At 32.8% G+C, this 17,457-nt stretch overlaps 1 protein-coding gene across 1 annotated transcript in view; it reads right to left on the bottom strand.

Annotated features, from left to right (window-relative positions):
* Positions 1–9,929: 9,929 nt before the first annotated feature.
* Positions 9,930–17,457, bottom strand: part of LOC121413463 (mitogen-activated protein kinase kinase kinase 4-like) — a 35,935-nt gene continuing 28,407 nt past the window's right edge. Inside the window, exons 19-24 of the mRNA XM_041606281.1 lie at positions 16,933–17,049; positions 14,402–14,561; positions 13,832–13,951; positions 12,750–12,862; positions 11,558–11,737; positions 9,930–10,424 (exon numbers count right to left, since the gene is read on the bottom strand). Coding sequence (XP_041462215.1) covers positions 10,386–10,424; positions 11,558–11,737; positions 12,750–12,862; positions 13,832–13,951; positions 14,402–14,561; positions 16,933–17,049 — 729 coding nt within the window. The 3' untranslated portion in view covers positions 9,930–10,385. The remainder of the gene's footprint in view (positions 10,425–11,557; positions 11,738–12,749; positions 12,863–13,831; positions 13,952–14,401; positions 14,562–16,932; positions 17,050–17,457) is intronic.

Genomic DNA, 17,457 nt, shown 5'->3' on the forward strand with positions numbered 1-17,457 from the left:
ACATCTTTTCTCTTCCTCTCTTTTCTCAATATCTCACCCTCTCAACTCCTCTTCCTCTCTCTACATTTCTTATTTCAAAATATACAATGTTGAGACAAAAGAAACTACATAAGAGCAAATACATCTTTTTTAATTGCAAGAGGAGTGTATTTTAGCCAGCAAAATACAAAAAAGCAATGGATATGGTTACTATCGTTTAAAATAAACAATGAAAAACAATATCAATCAACATCTACAACATAATATCAGAAAAGAATAATAAAATCTAATGAGAAGCAACAGAAATAAATCTGCATGTGCGTAATAAACAATATTATTTTATAGACATGATATTCACTGCTTCTAACATTTGTTGTAAAACACATTGTATAACTTTTAATTTTAGTAGTGCATTCCAAGAACTTTTGTTTTTCAAAATTACCAATAATGCAAGGGTTTCCCTTTTATGAGAAACAAATACATGTAATGTGGTATCTAACATAGTCATCGGTTCAACATCCGACGATATGCATTAATTTCAGCATACCCTTTACTGCATGTTGTTTAATTAACCAAATATACAAATGAAAATGTTGCCAAACAAACTCAAAAGTGTGAGATCTTAAATGCTACTGTTTTCACATTACATGCAAAATATATATATTGTATTTGACAAGCAATCTAAATATGGTTTTGTTTCATTGAGAGAAGAATGAATTCTGAAGCAACATGGATCAATAATTGAAGGACATTTCATTAAAGATATCATTTAAGAATAAGATAGAAGATAATAAAGAAATGACTATTAACTGTTGATAGTGCACGGGTACAACTATAAAGTCAAATATCTACAGAAATTTGGATAACTACATATCATGAACTTCTCCTTTTTTTACTCCAAATTTATTCATTCAAATTTTGTTGAAGCATTATTTTATCATTTTTCCCAACATTAATATTAAGAAACAGGTCATTTCAATATACATGTTCATAAAAATTCATGCAATCGTACAGATTCCTGCAAAAAATATATTCTAAAAATTACACTCATACCTTTCATTTGAAAAAAAAAGAATACAAGATAAACCAAATTATCTAGTTAAAGTTTAAAATTGAATATTCATTGGTGCCTACATGAAATCAAAAGCTTCTATATAGTCGCACTTCTGACAATGATAACCCTGAATAAAGTTTGGCAGTAGACTTTTTTTGGGATTATAATACAATGCATGTACAGTGTATCTTTAGATGATAATGTTACTTCCATAAACTGAATTTAGCCTTTTCCATTTTCCAGTACTAATTTTGTGCATACTACCCCTCCAAAACCATGCATTTCATTACAAATATGGGATATATTGCATGTGTAATTACAATTTGAGTAAAATATTGAATTTTTAACATGCAAAAATAGCAAGCATTGCATTTCATAACAAAAGCATTCTCAACATGACATTGACAGTACAATATGTATTCAATGTACTACATGTGCATGAAAATATATTTAAACACTAGGTAGTTGTATATAGATATCATAAGTTTGGATGTGGTAACGAGCACAAGAAACATGTACATGAATACGTACACACTCCAATAATTATGACCATGAATTATAAATCAAACAGAGAAATATGAATATGAGACAAATTTGTAATTTGTGATAAAAATAAAAGATATTGTGTCAAATATACAAAAATAACTTTATGAAGTGGCTGCATTCGACGGAGTAAAACTCTTCATCGTGATGCCGTCACAAAGCAAACAATATTTCATTATAGATGCAGATGTGATATATACATATATTACAATTTCATCAGATGGATTAAATTCATTGTAAACTCTGACATGCCGTGATGGCTACATTTTTATGACCCAGGCTGAGGTATGTAGTGAACAAATACACAAGAATTTAGTGTCAAATATACAAAAAGGTTCAAATACGTTGCTATTTTACGTGTATATGTATATCATCCATATGAACAAAGTCACATATGAACATCCATATGAACAAAGTCAAACTTCAGGACTTCTTATCATACAACACATACATGTTTATGTTAGAATGATCTGGGTCAATTACTTCTGATTTTTATTCTATCAAAACATTACTAGTTGAACACTATTTACTTCCAAATTGTTTACCACTGGACTGGAAAATGGAGTCACTTGGCTCACATGCAAATAAATGATGAAAAGAGAATCATACACAGGTCAACATTTTTTTCAGTCAAATCTAAGATTTTCATAAGGACTAGTTTAGTTTTTGATATGCATTGTTTTTGGTCAAGTTAATCAAATTCTATCGAAAGGGCTATATTGTCAGTCCCAGACTGGAATTTACCAATCAAAACACAATCGGATCCAAAACATATTGTCATTTTATAGCATTCAAGAACAGATAGAGGCAACAGAGAGTACCTCTTACTGCTCCTCTACAACACTTGGTATCAAAACAGATGTTTACAATCATGGAAATGCAAATATCCAATTTGATAGGGATTTGCCATTTATCATGAGCCTTGAAGTGGATGTGATCTATTTCATTGTTAGTCCTTGATATGAAGTGTTCTTATCCTCAAGTTTGCTGCCCTGTGATATCATTACAGGTCAAAGGAGGTGTGATGAGGGCGGGTAGAGGGCAAGAGACTGATGTGGCGTGACGTTAGACCCTCGACTAGAGGTGTGATGCCAGAGGGTTGGTGTGGCGTGATGTGAGATCCTTGACTTTTGAGGTCTTTATGTGTTTAATACTTCAGGCAAAGATTTCATGATGGGGAGTTACAGATATTACGTTAAGGTTTTGGAGGGGGACCGTGCCATGGTTTTGGGAATGATGGTAGAAAAGGGTGACCAGGGAAAAAAGGGGGTAGGCAAGTGGAACAAACAATTAACATTCCTAATAGCAACTTAATGCTATGCATGTCTTGGGCACCATACAGAGAAGATAAGGCAGTTTATAAATCACATCAATTGTATTAGCAGTAGTAGTAATATTGCAGGGCAATGGGGGGTACAAGGTGAGAGGATGTGGTAGAGTAATGCTGAAAGATGAGAAAAGTGGACAAAATGGAGTGGGATCAGGGAAATAGAGTGGGGTGGATGATGGCAGGAAACATGTGGAGTGCTGTAAAGGCATGGAGTGGTACAGGTAAAAGGGAAGGGATGGCAGGACTGATTTTTATGATATGATTTTTAAGCCAATGTTGATTTATTTTTACTTTGAGCATGAAAATAAATTTTGAATATCTGGTACAGTCTGGTAGGACTGGTATTAAAGTGGGATGGTAGATGAAATCAGTGGTATAGGAACAGAAAAGGCCAATGACTGAAACAGGTGGATGAGGTGAGCTAGTTGAAAAGCATGAGAAAACGACCTATACATATTTCTTTTGTAGAACATCAAACTATCTCTCAAAAGTAAGAAGTATAATGCTTTGAGTCTGAAATTCAAATGTACTTAACCCATTCAATACTAACATCTGTAAAACGCATAGGCATTGTACAGGGACAATCTGGTCCCAGTAGGTGACAAGGTTAACAATCACTTCTATCATTAACCTACACTGAATAGGAATCTGAACAAATTAGAATCAAATTTCCTATTCCTTGGATTCTTTAGTCCTTAACCCAAACCTGTAATACATTTCTACTACAGTTTCAACCCACTCTTTGTTGACATTTTCGGTTTATGTGTATTGATACCAAGCTTATCAGTGGTGACAAGTGTATTAGAATACAATGATAATTCTAATATCTTACATTTGATCACATACAAAACCTAGCACTAGCAAAGAGCATACACATGCAGTACTAAGCAATAACAAAATGACTTTCATTGTATTGTTGAATGTATTTTTTTTTCTTTACAACTCAGAATCTGTCTTTTCTATAATGGAAAGTGGGATAATATGAATATTGACTGTGCTCCAAGAAAATCACAAGTTTTCGGAAAATATCACTTCATAAATATGCATTAATTAAGAGTATGTTAACTTATAATAAAAAGGAGACAGTACAATGAAGTCACAACTACTTTACAAAGTGGAGGCTAGTTGATTTCAAAACAGTGAATAGGATAATGATTTCAAAGAAATCAGGAAGTGTTTTAACCAACTAATTCCTATTACCAATGCAGCATTTCATCTTCATTAAACACATTATTATTATGTCTGGAAGCATTAATTTCAAATGGACTTCTAATATCTATGAGCAGCTCTTGCCATTTTTTCTTGTTTTTTTTATGCTGAAAAATAATTCAATAGAATAACAATTTGACTTTCACATAAGCTGATAAAATTGAACGGTTTTATAAATTCCCAATAGACCTTACACATTGATGTCATTGCACAGCCATCTTAGTGGCTGAAGCCATTGCCTTGCATGCATTGATGATCTTTAGCTGGCCCATCTCTGACAACTCCATTTACACATTCTTTGAGGGAGGGCGCTATGAGATTGTGATGTCATATGCATATAAAGGTCTATAACAATATCAGCTGATTTTAAGCATGGAAGCATGAAAGGGGAAATGATTCAAGCAATGATGATAAAAATAATACCTAACACTATTAACCTTTTCATTCACAGGGAAGATGAAAATTAGTGTAAAACATGCACTAACAAATCATTGACCTTTGCAAATAAATCATATTATTTGTATTAATACTGTTCATCATACACATCTGACCGGTCAAAAGACTGGTGGTCAGAAAATAAAGCCAGATGTTATCAATAAAGTGCATATTGTATAACTACATGTGCATAATGCATACTTTTTTACATATAGGTTATGAATAAACCTCAGCTAGTCTTGCAGTCTCCTTTCACTGGCCCCGAGTGAGCCAAGTACAATTACATGTAGGCGATATTCTCCTAAAATTGATTTAATCAATCTTAGGTGAATTCATACCACATTCTTATGACGTGCTTATTACAAGCATGGAGCTATAATAGCACCATGTTACAAGCTTACTAGGGATGCCACTTGGAATTGATCAGAGGGCCTGAAAATCACTTAGAATACGATATTTTGTACACAAAAATGCTATAACTATGGCCTGAAAATAAATTGCCAGAGCCTGAATTCAGGCTTTTGCCTGAAAACTGGCATCCCTGGCTTACAGGTATTCATTAAATACAAATTATTTTGATCCTGCAGTAAAAGTGTTTTAAAAATTCATTTTAAACAATTTTTTTAAATGGGAAACATACATGTATAAAGAGGAATTCATTGAACTTGTTGATACAGTACATTATCTTTCATGTCTGGATCTAGATGTATACACTACTGGACCAGTTGGTATAAATGCAGCGGTATAGTGAGGGCAAGACAATACCTCGAGTTGTCATGATAATAGAAAAAGATGAAAACAGGCATTCCATAGAAATGTGAGCTAAACGTTCTATTTAGTCTCAGAGTTATTACACATTGTGACCATGACAAACATTCATCCCAAGAACTGCCAGATTCAACCTTTACACAATCGTACAATTAATTGATAATTTTTGTCATCTTCTTTTGCTCTACATCTCATCAATGGGTGATTTGGTAGGTGTTGGTGTTGAAATTTGGATTGCTTCCCCTAGCTCCAAAATCTATTCTGAGTTTGTAAACTGAGCCAGATCACATTATTGACATCTCAACAACTAGTGAGTGACTTTTCGGGACCATATTGTCCCAACACCAACACCAAAAGGTCAACACTGAACTTGAAATCACCTATTGTGCCCTTATATTCTGTCAAGACAATATCATTGCATAATTTGAATGTCACTTAAATTAAATCTGCATGAATAAAGAGCTACTAATCATCCAATGTACAATGTGTAGACCATATTGTGCTCTATGTTACTTTCAAGAACATGCATTATAAAGATCATCAGCAACTCAGTTCAAGGGCATGCTGCACAAAGAGTTGAAATCGAACACAACTCCATAAATCAAACTCATCTTGATTCTTAACCAATCAGAATTGAGTATTTTGGATTTGCAATTCATTTTTCATATGCAACTGCTTCTGAAACAGACCCCAGTGCTGACAATTTGTGATTCTCTGACAGTTTCAGGTAAGACCAGTGTTTCTCAACAAATTAAAAGCAAGGTTTTATTAGTTTTAATTGAAATTGTCACAGTTGATAATTCAGTTTGTACTCTCATGAAATGAATGGTGTCCAAGGAATCATTTCATTACAGGATTCATAGAATGCAGAGCTGCTAACCTGAACAAGAACATTTCAGTATTTCTAAAGCTGAAAATCAGTATTTTGGTGAGGAAATCAGTATTTTGAAAGAAATATCATAGGACAACACATTAAACTGAAACTTAAGAATTCAGTATTTTGCATGAAACCATCAGTATTCTTCTCATTTTTTCAGTACTAAATACCGAAAATCCGTACAACTTGGCAGCTCTGAGAATGTTATATCCAACAAAGTTCTCTGTTCCTTAGTTTTCTATTTGATGTGCTCATATTGCTCATATATAGGTCATATGGCACATTATACACACTTTGAACAGTGTTGATAAACATGAAAATGTAAACATACGTGATCCTTGTTTCAAAGGTCAATGCATGATTATTTGTATGAGTGATTCATGTACATGTGGTATGGTGTATTTTTTTATAAACAACTGTACATTGATTTCAAACAATTCAGTGTGTAAATTCAATTCAGTGTCCTATTCTCTCAAACTATGCTAACAAATACAAATCTCTCCCTATTTCTTTGCATGCTGTACAAAATACATTTTGTGCTCATGAAGTTCACTTTCCTTCTGCAGCTAAATTTCAATCAAAATAAGGCAGCCTGTGTAACAAGTATATGTGTAGCCCTTCATTAATGTGCAGAAGATGAAGAAATGTACATGTAATTCCAGAAGGAGGTGTGTTTCACAAAGATCTAAGTGTGATTTACGTTGCACTTAAAATCCAAGTAGCGCCCAGTATAAAACATGTCACCAAATCAGTCAAATTACGCTATTGAGATGCACCCTACTGCATATCAATCAATGCGATTACGTGTCAAATATCATAAGCATGACTTTGGTAACAATTCACTATATGTTAACCCCCCCCCCCCCCCCCCGTACTTAGACCTTAGACAATTCTACCAAACTTCACCTGTACATTTTTAGAACATCTCTGTCTTTAACTTGTACAAAATAAATCTAAATTTATCAAAGGCAGATAATTCAATGGCAAAGTTTTAAAATACAAAATATCTAGACTAATTTGTCTCAGCTAGCATTAAAAAGGGCAGTTTGAGGCACAGAGTGGCAAATGTTTACGTGTTGGTAATGGTCATAAATTCATAGAGTATATCTCTAGCAATGATGATAATTCAACCATAAATTTTAATACAGAACATTTTAGCTGGTAAGAGAAATACATTTTTTCATCATTTCCCTCTCTCCTTGGCACATGTACCATTTTATTATTACAATGAAATGAATAAGATTTGAAACATATATAGTGTTAAAAAAACTCTCATTCATTTCCCATCATAAATCTACATATTCAGTAAAATGAATGAAAACAAAAATTCTTAATCAGTTTCGCTATTTTTGTTGTTTGCTTTCAGTCCATGCAAGTATGCATAATAATTATGAGGCAAGTATTAATATTAAGGAGATAATCTATATATTTAGTATAGAATCACTAATGTATTTCACAATAAGTTAATTATTTCTGTTTTTAACCATTTGTAAATGATAAAAGGGACCAGACAGTGTAATTGTATATATCAGGTATTGAAAAGAAATGACAGGCACATGTATTTGCAATTTCTCACATAAAAGTTAATATCAGATGTGTGATTCCTTGCACAGAGATAGGAGTCTGTATTTACAAACTAAAAACTTCTTGTGAAAATATGATTTAGAAGGTAATTGCACACTATATATTCACATGCACCTTTTATTTTGAATACAATGTACATAACAAGTTATCAGTTTTCTCATTCTCTTCCAATCCAATAAGATATTAGTTTTGGGGTGCATATTATGGGGTAAATGTGTTTTCTTCAATTAAACGTTGTACCTTCATTATTCTTAACCTGAAAAAAGTGTATAAAGAGGTAAAATACTTGTTGAGTGCCACTAATGTACTTATAATACTGATTGTATGTTACATACCTTATGATTGTGATGTCAGGTACATTTATTTACAATTTTACAGGGTTGGTTCTTTTTATGGTTTTTCCTATAAAAATTTGAATTTCACAATTTATTTTCTTAAAGGTCAAGTCCACCTCAGAAAAAAGTTCATTTGAATCAATAGAGAAAAATCAGACAAGCACAATGCTGAAAATTTCATCAAAATCGGATGTAAAATTAGAAAGTTATGACATTTCAAAGTTTCGCTTAGTTTTTACAAAATAGTTATATGAACGAGCCAGTTACATCTAAATGAGAGAGTCGATGATGTCACTCACTATTTCTTTTGTTTTTTATTGTTTGAATTATACAATATTTTCAATTTTTAGGAATATGACGATTAGGACCTCCTTGCCTGAAGCACAAAATATTAAAATAATGGAATTCCACATGTTCAGGGAGGAATGAAACTTTATTTCACATGAAAAATGATGAGAAAATAAAAATATTTCATATAATGAAATACAAAAGAAATAGTGAGTGGGTGATGTCATCAGTTCCTCATTTGCATACCGACCGAGATGTGCATATAATTGTTTTTTTTTTAAATGAAGCGAAACTTTAAAATGCCATAACTTTCTTATTTTACATCCGATTTTGATGAAATTTTCAGTGTTATGCTTGTTGAATTTTTCTCTTTTTATTCAAATCAAGTTTTGTTGGGGTGGACTTGTCCTTTAATGATTATAATTCATGGGCTTATACATGTACATCAATTAAAATATGAAAATATGTTTTTTACAAGTTAAAAATTTTAACACCCCACATTCATTCAACACGCGAAAAATTGATCTATTTTTTCTGTTGATCTGCAATTAGTAGAACTTGTGACTATAAGGGAAGGATCATTGAAGTTTTCATATCTTTTAAAGATTAACAGAAACCATTTAAAAGTCTAGTCCAAACAAAGAAAGAAAATGTTAGAAGGTATACTTTTTCATAATTAAGGTCTCAGAGATAAACAGGTTTCTCACGTGTTCAAAAATAGAATGGCAATGTACAAAGCATGCTAGTTGCTAATTTAAAATCAACAGTTTGATCAAGATGATGTTGAATAATTTTCCAATGTACAATAAAAAGAAGTTTGGTTTAATTCTTCATATATAACAAAACAGCTTGCAAAACCGATACCAATGTTCCATAAAGTTTATAACCAAATTTCATCTTTTATCAGATGAACATAAATTTGGCACTACTAAGCCATATTTGTCACATGAAAGCATGCCTTGTTAAACAAATGATTTTTAAAATCTATCAACAGAGGTGCATTTATTTAATATGGTATTTATATAATTTGTAATTCAATTGCCTTACCATTCAAAAGTCTCAATATTTGAATTATCAGTGACTAAAACATATTTAACATATTGCACTTTCTCTTTATTAACAACACGCAGAATGGCAACATTTCTTTTATCATGGCATAACTCACATTCCATTTCATTTCAAAATGGTTTGATACCAGCATAGCCTTCTCTCATTATTCCATGGGCCCATTGCATAAAACTTTTAATCTGAGAAAACTCAGGTTGTTTTTACCAGAGTTTTTGCCCTGTGTTTATTATGGCAGAAATCAGACAAACCTTAGTTTTCAATTTTTACCAGAGTAAAAAGTTTTATGCAACAGGCCCCATATTTTTTAAAAACCGTGAGAAACTGTGATAGATTATTGACCATTTTTCAAAGATCAATTCCTCACAAATTGAGCAAAAATTCAAGATTTTGTGTCTTGACTCATCTTTTCTATCTTCATTCAAATTCTCAAAAAACATCAAAATCAAGTGAGAATTGAAACCAAAGCTTGCATCCTTTGCATTTAAATGATTTACACATCGAATGAGGATATACTGATAATGATGACATTCTGCTCATGTATTACACGCAACAGAACAATATCTCTATGTGATATACAGATATATTATTACCCCAGTAATCATATTGTCGGGAGCGTAACACAAAGATTAGCGATCAATCGCTAAATGAAATGGCCAATCAAGATCATTGTTACACGCGCATTTACTCAAAATACTGACCGGTAACCAATCAGAAGCATTCTTTCGTATTTGCTATTCATCGTAAAGCTTTGTATTACGGGCCCTGGAGTCTTTCAACACCAAAGCCAGACCTTTATCCTTCACCGAACTGGACTTATGAAGTGACCAAAGAAGAACAAGATTCTAACTTGACCACAGAAAATGTATGCACTTTTTCCACTCCATGGGGATGTCCCAGCAAGAGAAGGTAATGTGACTAATGTTCATTTTCCTCTTCGATATGGCCAGCAGCAACCTGAAAAGGGAGTGAAGAAATTAAATAATAATAATATAGGTATAATTACCTAGGCAAGCCACTTCAGTTCTGAAAACTGTTCTCCAAGCGGGCCCTGCTTTTCTTATTACCCCAGCTTTAGCTGGGCTGCCTAGGCGCTCAAGCATTCAAGGAATTTCTTCCTACCCGGTACCCATTCACCTCACGTGGGTTGAGTGCAGCACAATGTGGATAAATGTCTTGCTGAAGGAAATTACGCCATGGCAAGTTTGAACCAACGGCCCTCTTTTTCAAAGTCAGAAGACTAATCGACTGGGCCACAACGCTCCACAAATTAAAAATTAAAGCCTGTCTAAAGCTTTCATAAAGATTCAATAATGGGAATGACCAATTTTTCTTTAATGCCTTGAATTTTCTTTTGAAAATCTCGAAATTTATGAGGTATTCAGAACCCTCCCAAGGTAACTTTTTCTATATACATGTAAGGGCCTTTTGAACACTTATCTCATAAATATGACACAATATCCAATAATCATTACATCCTGCTATTTTTATTCCATTCCGAGATTAAGAATTGTTTCTTCCCTGTTAATTAAAAAATATGCAGTTCTTTTCAATTTGGTCAGATCCTAATCAAAATAAAATTTCCTGTAAAATTGCATGTTTTTTAATATCATAGCATCCATACAATAAGAGTTTTAGGACATACACATTCATATAAAGTAGTAATAAACTGGAATAAAGACCCAACACTGAATATTCTATAAAAAATGTATTAACAGAGATACTACCATGGTCAACATAATGAAAGTCATTTACTATCAAAATAAGCATTAATTTACAATGAAATTAAGGACAAAATACACGTAAAATTACACACACAAAAAAAAAAGAATATTACAGATGAATATTTCAATTTGAGCAGGAAATATTGATCAACCTGGCAAACACAAATTAAAGATTATTATTGGGCACAACTGTCACATGAAATAAAGAAACAGAAGTTAAAAGGTCTGATGAAAATTGACTGTTCCAGACGATTTGCTTTTAGATATGCTTTATACTGCGAGTTACAATTTATTACTCACTCTTATATAAATTTCATTTAAGTGGATAAAATATTCTCTAATACAGTATAAACTCATATATCTTACCTTAAGAAATGGGTGATCCAGCAATTTGTTTGCCGTCCAACGTTTGGACGAATCATGCTTCAGACACCGAGATAGGAAGTCCTTCCCTTCAGGATTCATTGCTTCCGGTATATGAGGAACAGCACCCTCGCCTACCTTGTACATGATAGTGAACTCATGGTCATAGTCATGCCATGGTCTCTGTAATGGTCAAAGTGAAAAGGAAAAGATGGGAGAAAGTGAAGAAAACTTCTAGTGAGATTTCAACTTATTTCACATGATTTTAATTTCAATTCAATCTATTTATTAGATTAAAAATCACATGAGTAGATATACAATGTATATTTTTAACAAATCAATTACGTATACAGTATGTGAACAGGAACCCATTATGGGACCTGAACTGTAGACATTTCAAATTATATACCTTCTAAAGAGATAATGGTAAATTACTCTACAATTTTTTTCTGCAAACCATAGCCTCTAAAATATAGTACTACTTTTGACTCCAAAGAATCCATCATTTTACAGGTGGTTTGAAAATGTACATGATTTTGATTTTTAAAAAAAATCATTTACATATACACTACATTCAAATCCAACTACGAGACCTAAATCGTATAAGTAACTTTCATCATACTGAGTAAAGCTCATATTTGCGTTATGCATGCATTTAACATCTTTTTGAAGAGCATTGCTACAAAATACATGTACATTTACTAGATTATAAATAAATAAAAGCATTTCTGGTTTAGTGCAACAAGGGAATAATTTGCCTGACCGAATTTGATTAACATTTTTTGGTCGTAAGAGGAAAGCTGTCAACTATTAAAATTCTGTACAGACCTATGTAAAAATCTGCTACAAAAGACTTTTCTGTAGCAGTCTTTACAAAATGTAGAACAATTGCAATGCAAAACCCCAAAAACATATTCCCTGGCAACATGAAATGAATGTTGACTTCATATACCAAAAAATATTTTTGTTTTCTTATAATGCCACAGATGAAAATATGAAGAATGTGTAGTCCTTCACACTTTGATCACTATGAAGGTGTATTTATAAATATTTATGTTGAAGTGTAATACTGGAAAGCTGTATGTAAAGCGCATAGAACAATTTCAATGGAGTATGAACTATATGAACATCAGTTTAGTAGTATCAGTAGCAGCAGTAGCAATAGTAACAAACCAAATTACAATCATCTATTTACCTTGCCTGTAACCATCTCAATGACTACACATCCCAGACTCCAGATATCAGCTTGCCTGCCATAGCCACGCTTTCCTTTCCCTGTCTGGTTGATCACCTCTGGGGCCATATAAGCTGAGATAGGAAGAACAAAATCTATAATGTTCAATTTTTGTCTGGAGCAAATTATCCATGTACAATGCAGTATATGTGACTGCGATGCATGATTCAATTAATACCATACCTTACCAATTTACATTTAAGTCTCTTAGTGCTCTGAATGATAGAATGAGAAAGAAAGAAAAAAGGAAACAATCACATATTGAAATCTATCATACAAATATGTGACTAGGAACTCCTACATTACATCACTAATTTGGAAGATTAAATTGATCTTTGGAAAAGGTGAGACTTTAACATGCACTTGAATAGATCATGAGAAGATCATTCTTTAACATTATTGAGAAGTTTCTTCCACAGTTGAGGGAGTGTGAAATGAACAACATGGGGTACATGTATAATGTAATTCATAAAATGGGTTTGAAATAGAATGTAGCTAATAGCACATGATGCGTCATTTATAATCTAACTTCTGTGTCCGTTCATGCATTTTGTGCATAGCTTAGTGTATTAAAAGCAAATAATCTCTGTTAGTGAAGGTGATGGGCAGACTATTACTTTAGAGGCAAGCTGGATGTAGTTATCTTTCGGAAGTGAAGCAGAAAAGAAATTGAGTTTGTCTCATCACCTGATACCATGAGGTGATAAAATGTAAGTTTTTATTCCACACCTGAAACCATTCCACAAGTTAGGAAATAAATGTTCATCTTAACAAAAAAGAAATTTGGTGAAGATTTTGAGGTTTCCTTTTTTTTAAATGCATAATAAGTCTATGGTTGTATTACTGAAAAGAATGAGTATTCATACACGTTTGTCCTGACCTGGTTGATAAAAAATGCCACCATGAATAAATATGTGATAAATATAATAATAAATATGTGAGTGGTGATCCACAGCGGTAAAACAAACCACAAAAATTGATATTTCTGATTGAATGAGTATAATTAGAAAGAGTATGAAAGCAATAGAGAATAAGATACCTACCGGCTGTTCCCATGGTGGTATTAACCTCACCATGCATTGTGTTATGTGTCTTGAGTTTAATAGCAGCACCAAAGTCTCCTAGCTTCACATGACCATCAGAGAGCAGGAAGATATTTGCTCCTATATCACAATTAGATAAAAGAGGGAAAAAATGTTTTTGAAGAATTTCTCTTTTGCCCTGACAGTGAAGAAACTTAACAATCCTCAAACCTAAATTTTGTATTTTGTGTTTTTCAATCTCTTGATTAGGATAAAATGACAATTTGCTTGCTACTTTTAGGTTCTATTTTTTTCAACTGGCTCTAACTTTTCATATGGATACAATTAGTAAAAGTTCTGCTACTTGTTTGTCTCGTTGAAAAGTTATAGTTCTCCATTATTTCAGTTCACCTCATCATTTCTCTTTACCGATCTTGTCTTCATATTGAAATTTCATATTTTACCTCTTCTCCCATCATTGTTTGAAGAATATAACCTGTCTCATGCTCTCCTCTTTAATCTAAACAGTCGAATTTGAATAATCTATTATGCTCTAATCTTTTATCAAAAGAAAATGTCTTACTAGTCTACCTTTTATATCTCTGTGGATGATATTGTGATCATGGAGGACACTGATCGCTATGGTAACCTCCCTGGTGTACTGTCTAATCATCTCTTCTGGTAGACCAGTCTTGGCTACCTCAGCTATGGTCCCACCGTCGCAGTACTCCATGAAGATCAACAGCTCCTCCTACAGGGGGGGGGGGTTATTAGTGGAAGGGAAAAAAAATAATGATAAAACATTAAAGGTGGAAGGAGAAAAAGAATATAAAACGTTAAAGGACCAAAGAAATAAAGGAGATGTGATGGAGATAAACATAGACAGAGAGGAGAGGAACTAAGGGAGGGAGTGAAAGAAGGCAGAGAGAGTGTAAGGGATAGAGAGGAAGGGTGAAAGAAAAGGAGAGAAAGGAAAGGAGAGGACATGAAAAGAGATAGGGAAGAGAGGGAGGGAGGCACAACATGTAGAATGGGGGAGTGAGGAAAAACAGGGAAAATACATTGCAACAGGATAAAAAGTAAGACAGTATAATAACAAAGAAAACAAGAAAACAAAATGGAAACAGGAAAAAAAGAAACCAAGATAGAAGAAAAAAACATTATGCACAAATAATTTGTGAACTGAAAAAAAATAATAGCTGAATTATTAATACAATAAAATATTTATTTAACCATAGGATGCAATACATGGAATAACATTCAAATAATTGATTGAATAGAAAAATAGGTTAAAGGTTTATTTCTTGATTTATAAATGCGGAATAACAATCTCATCTCTTATCACTACACGTAATTCCAATTAATTACAATACTTAAATGGATGTAAATAATGTCATTTTATACAGACTATAAATTACATATATACGCTTTGATCTCATTTAAATCACTATTTTATTGTAGAGCTGGAATTTCTAAGATAACACATGCATACATTACATAACATTTACATTTCCTGCTGTACTTTTATGCAAATTTCCATGCACTCATGCTTATTTCATGTATTAATTCCTGTAACAATGCAAATGCAATATTCACTATCAGGTCATTGAAATTATCTATATCATGTTAGTCTGTGACACGTTGCAAATATACTGTAGGGTTAGACTCTGCCCGTTGTAAGTGATGAGCTCAAACAAAGCGACTATTTAGTACTTGAGAAAATAGCTCTAGCCTTTATTAGTATGTTAGTCAGTTGAGTAAGCAATGCATTTTACTCACAATTACAAAACATTCAAAGATTTCTGCATTACTCCATTCAAGCAGGGCATAACATTATAATCTTTTTTCATCGAAAAAAGGAATTATTTTGTAATCATAATCAATACTTCTTGCATTAATCATGGCAGCATAATGATGCCCATTGAAAACAAAGTTATGGAAGGAAAAGGGAAAGGAAAATTATACATAACTATACAGTAAAGGTCAAGTTAAAAATTTTATTTTGGAACATACAAGCAATATTTCAAAATAAATTCTATATACTCTTGGTATAATAAATTCATATCATTTTATACATCCTGAAGAGAGAGCTCTAATGGCATTCTATAGCAGCATGCAAGATCATTATTTCATTAGTGTTATGCAACAAGAGTCTTATATACATGACTTCCTATGATAGCGTCTTACATATTGACTCCAGTCCTGGCGATTTGGTGGACACTGCAAAAGATGGGGGCATTATCAAACTTCACTAATAGGATTGTTATCGGTAATAATATCCAAAATAATAAATCAAAGAACAAGGAATTACTTTATCTAATTTGGTTTCTCATTCAACCTCCTGATGGAAGAAAAAAAAAATTGTAATCCACATATGGAATAGCATCAGATATTTCAGACAAGCTCTTTATGATAGTCCAAACGAATAGATGGGGTACAATTAATCTCTACATTTTTTCTCCCGATGAGGTGATGCTATGCAGTGAAATGACACTATGAAAGTGTTAATGCAGTGCTGCTGGTGAAATTACAAGCAGTAAGAATACCCAGCTAACTCATCAAGGAAATATTAGATCTAAGTTTTATTTAATTTTTTTTCTAAAATCAGAAAAAATGCAAGTCCTCATTCAAAAATGTACTACAAAAATCCTCATTAATATCTTCCAACATATCCATAACAATACTCCAAGTCTGATATACTCTAGTGCAAGACACAGTCATGAGATCAAAAGATTCAAGGGAAAGCTATCACAGCAATATAAAACAGTCTTCACTATGAAGAAATGGAATTAAAACATGTCACATGTAGAAGTCACCCAGTTACAAGAAAAGAATAACATACATATCATATTCGTCTCTCATGCTATTATATTTAGGTATTTCCATAAAGTACAGGCCAACGCCTAATACATGTATGTGGGACCTTCCTGAGACGAATCTGTTTCTGTTTTCTATTTCATACAAAAAGTTGTAATGCTATTAAATCATTATGTCATGAGCAGTTAGTAAAGTGAAGGGGAAATTGAAAAAAATTGGGTTGGGACGTACAAAAACGTTGATTATTTTATGGAATTACTCATTTGCATCCTTCATTTTAAATAGATGGGACTATCATATCTCACCCTGTGTATCTCCACACCATAGTAACGGACAAGGTTGGCATGACGGATCCCCTCAAGGTTCTTTATCTCATCAGCAATATCCCGGATCACCTGATGGTCGTTCCTCTGGAATCGCATCTGCAATGGAAAAAGCAAAACATAGCAGGTGAATTATTAATTTTATGGTAAAACCTGTCAATTAAGACTGCCCAAGCGATACAAGATGTTTTTCATGGAAAAGTTCCTTTATTAACACACATTTCAACAATTGAATGGATGTAGACGGAGTAATATTATGTTGCTAAAGCAGGTTTGATTGTAATTTTTAGAGCAAAGCTTTAAATTGGAAGAGTGCTAAAGATATTTCTTAGACCTATAGGTCTTTTATTACTTGTGACTTTGTGGTTCTTGAATCGATTCTCCCATTCCCATTCATAATCCTGGACAATCCAATGATTTCTTTTTAAAGTAAAGTATCAAATTTCATCATATATAAACAACTGACATCACTTCCCGTTATATGTATCTGGATTAGGTGTGGCAACC

The sequence above is a fragment of the Lytechinus variegatus genome, chromosome 4 (genome assembly GCF_018143015.1).
Source record: "Lytechinus variegatus isolate NC3 chromosome 4, Lvar_3.0, whole genome shotgun sequence".
Classification (NCBI taxonomy): Eukaryota; Metazoa; Echinodermata; class Echinoidea; order Temnopleuroida; family Toxopneustidae; genus Lytechinus; species Lytechinus variegatus.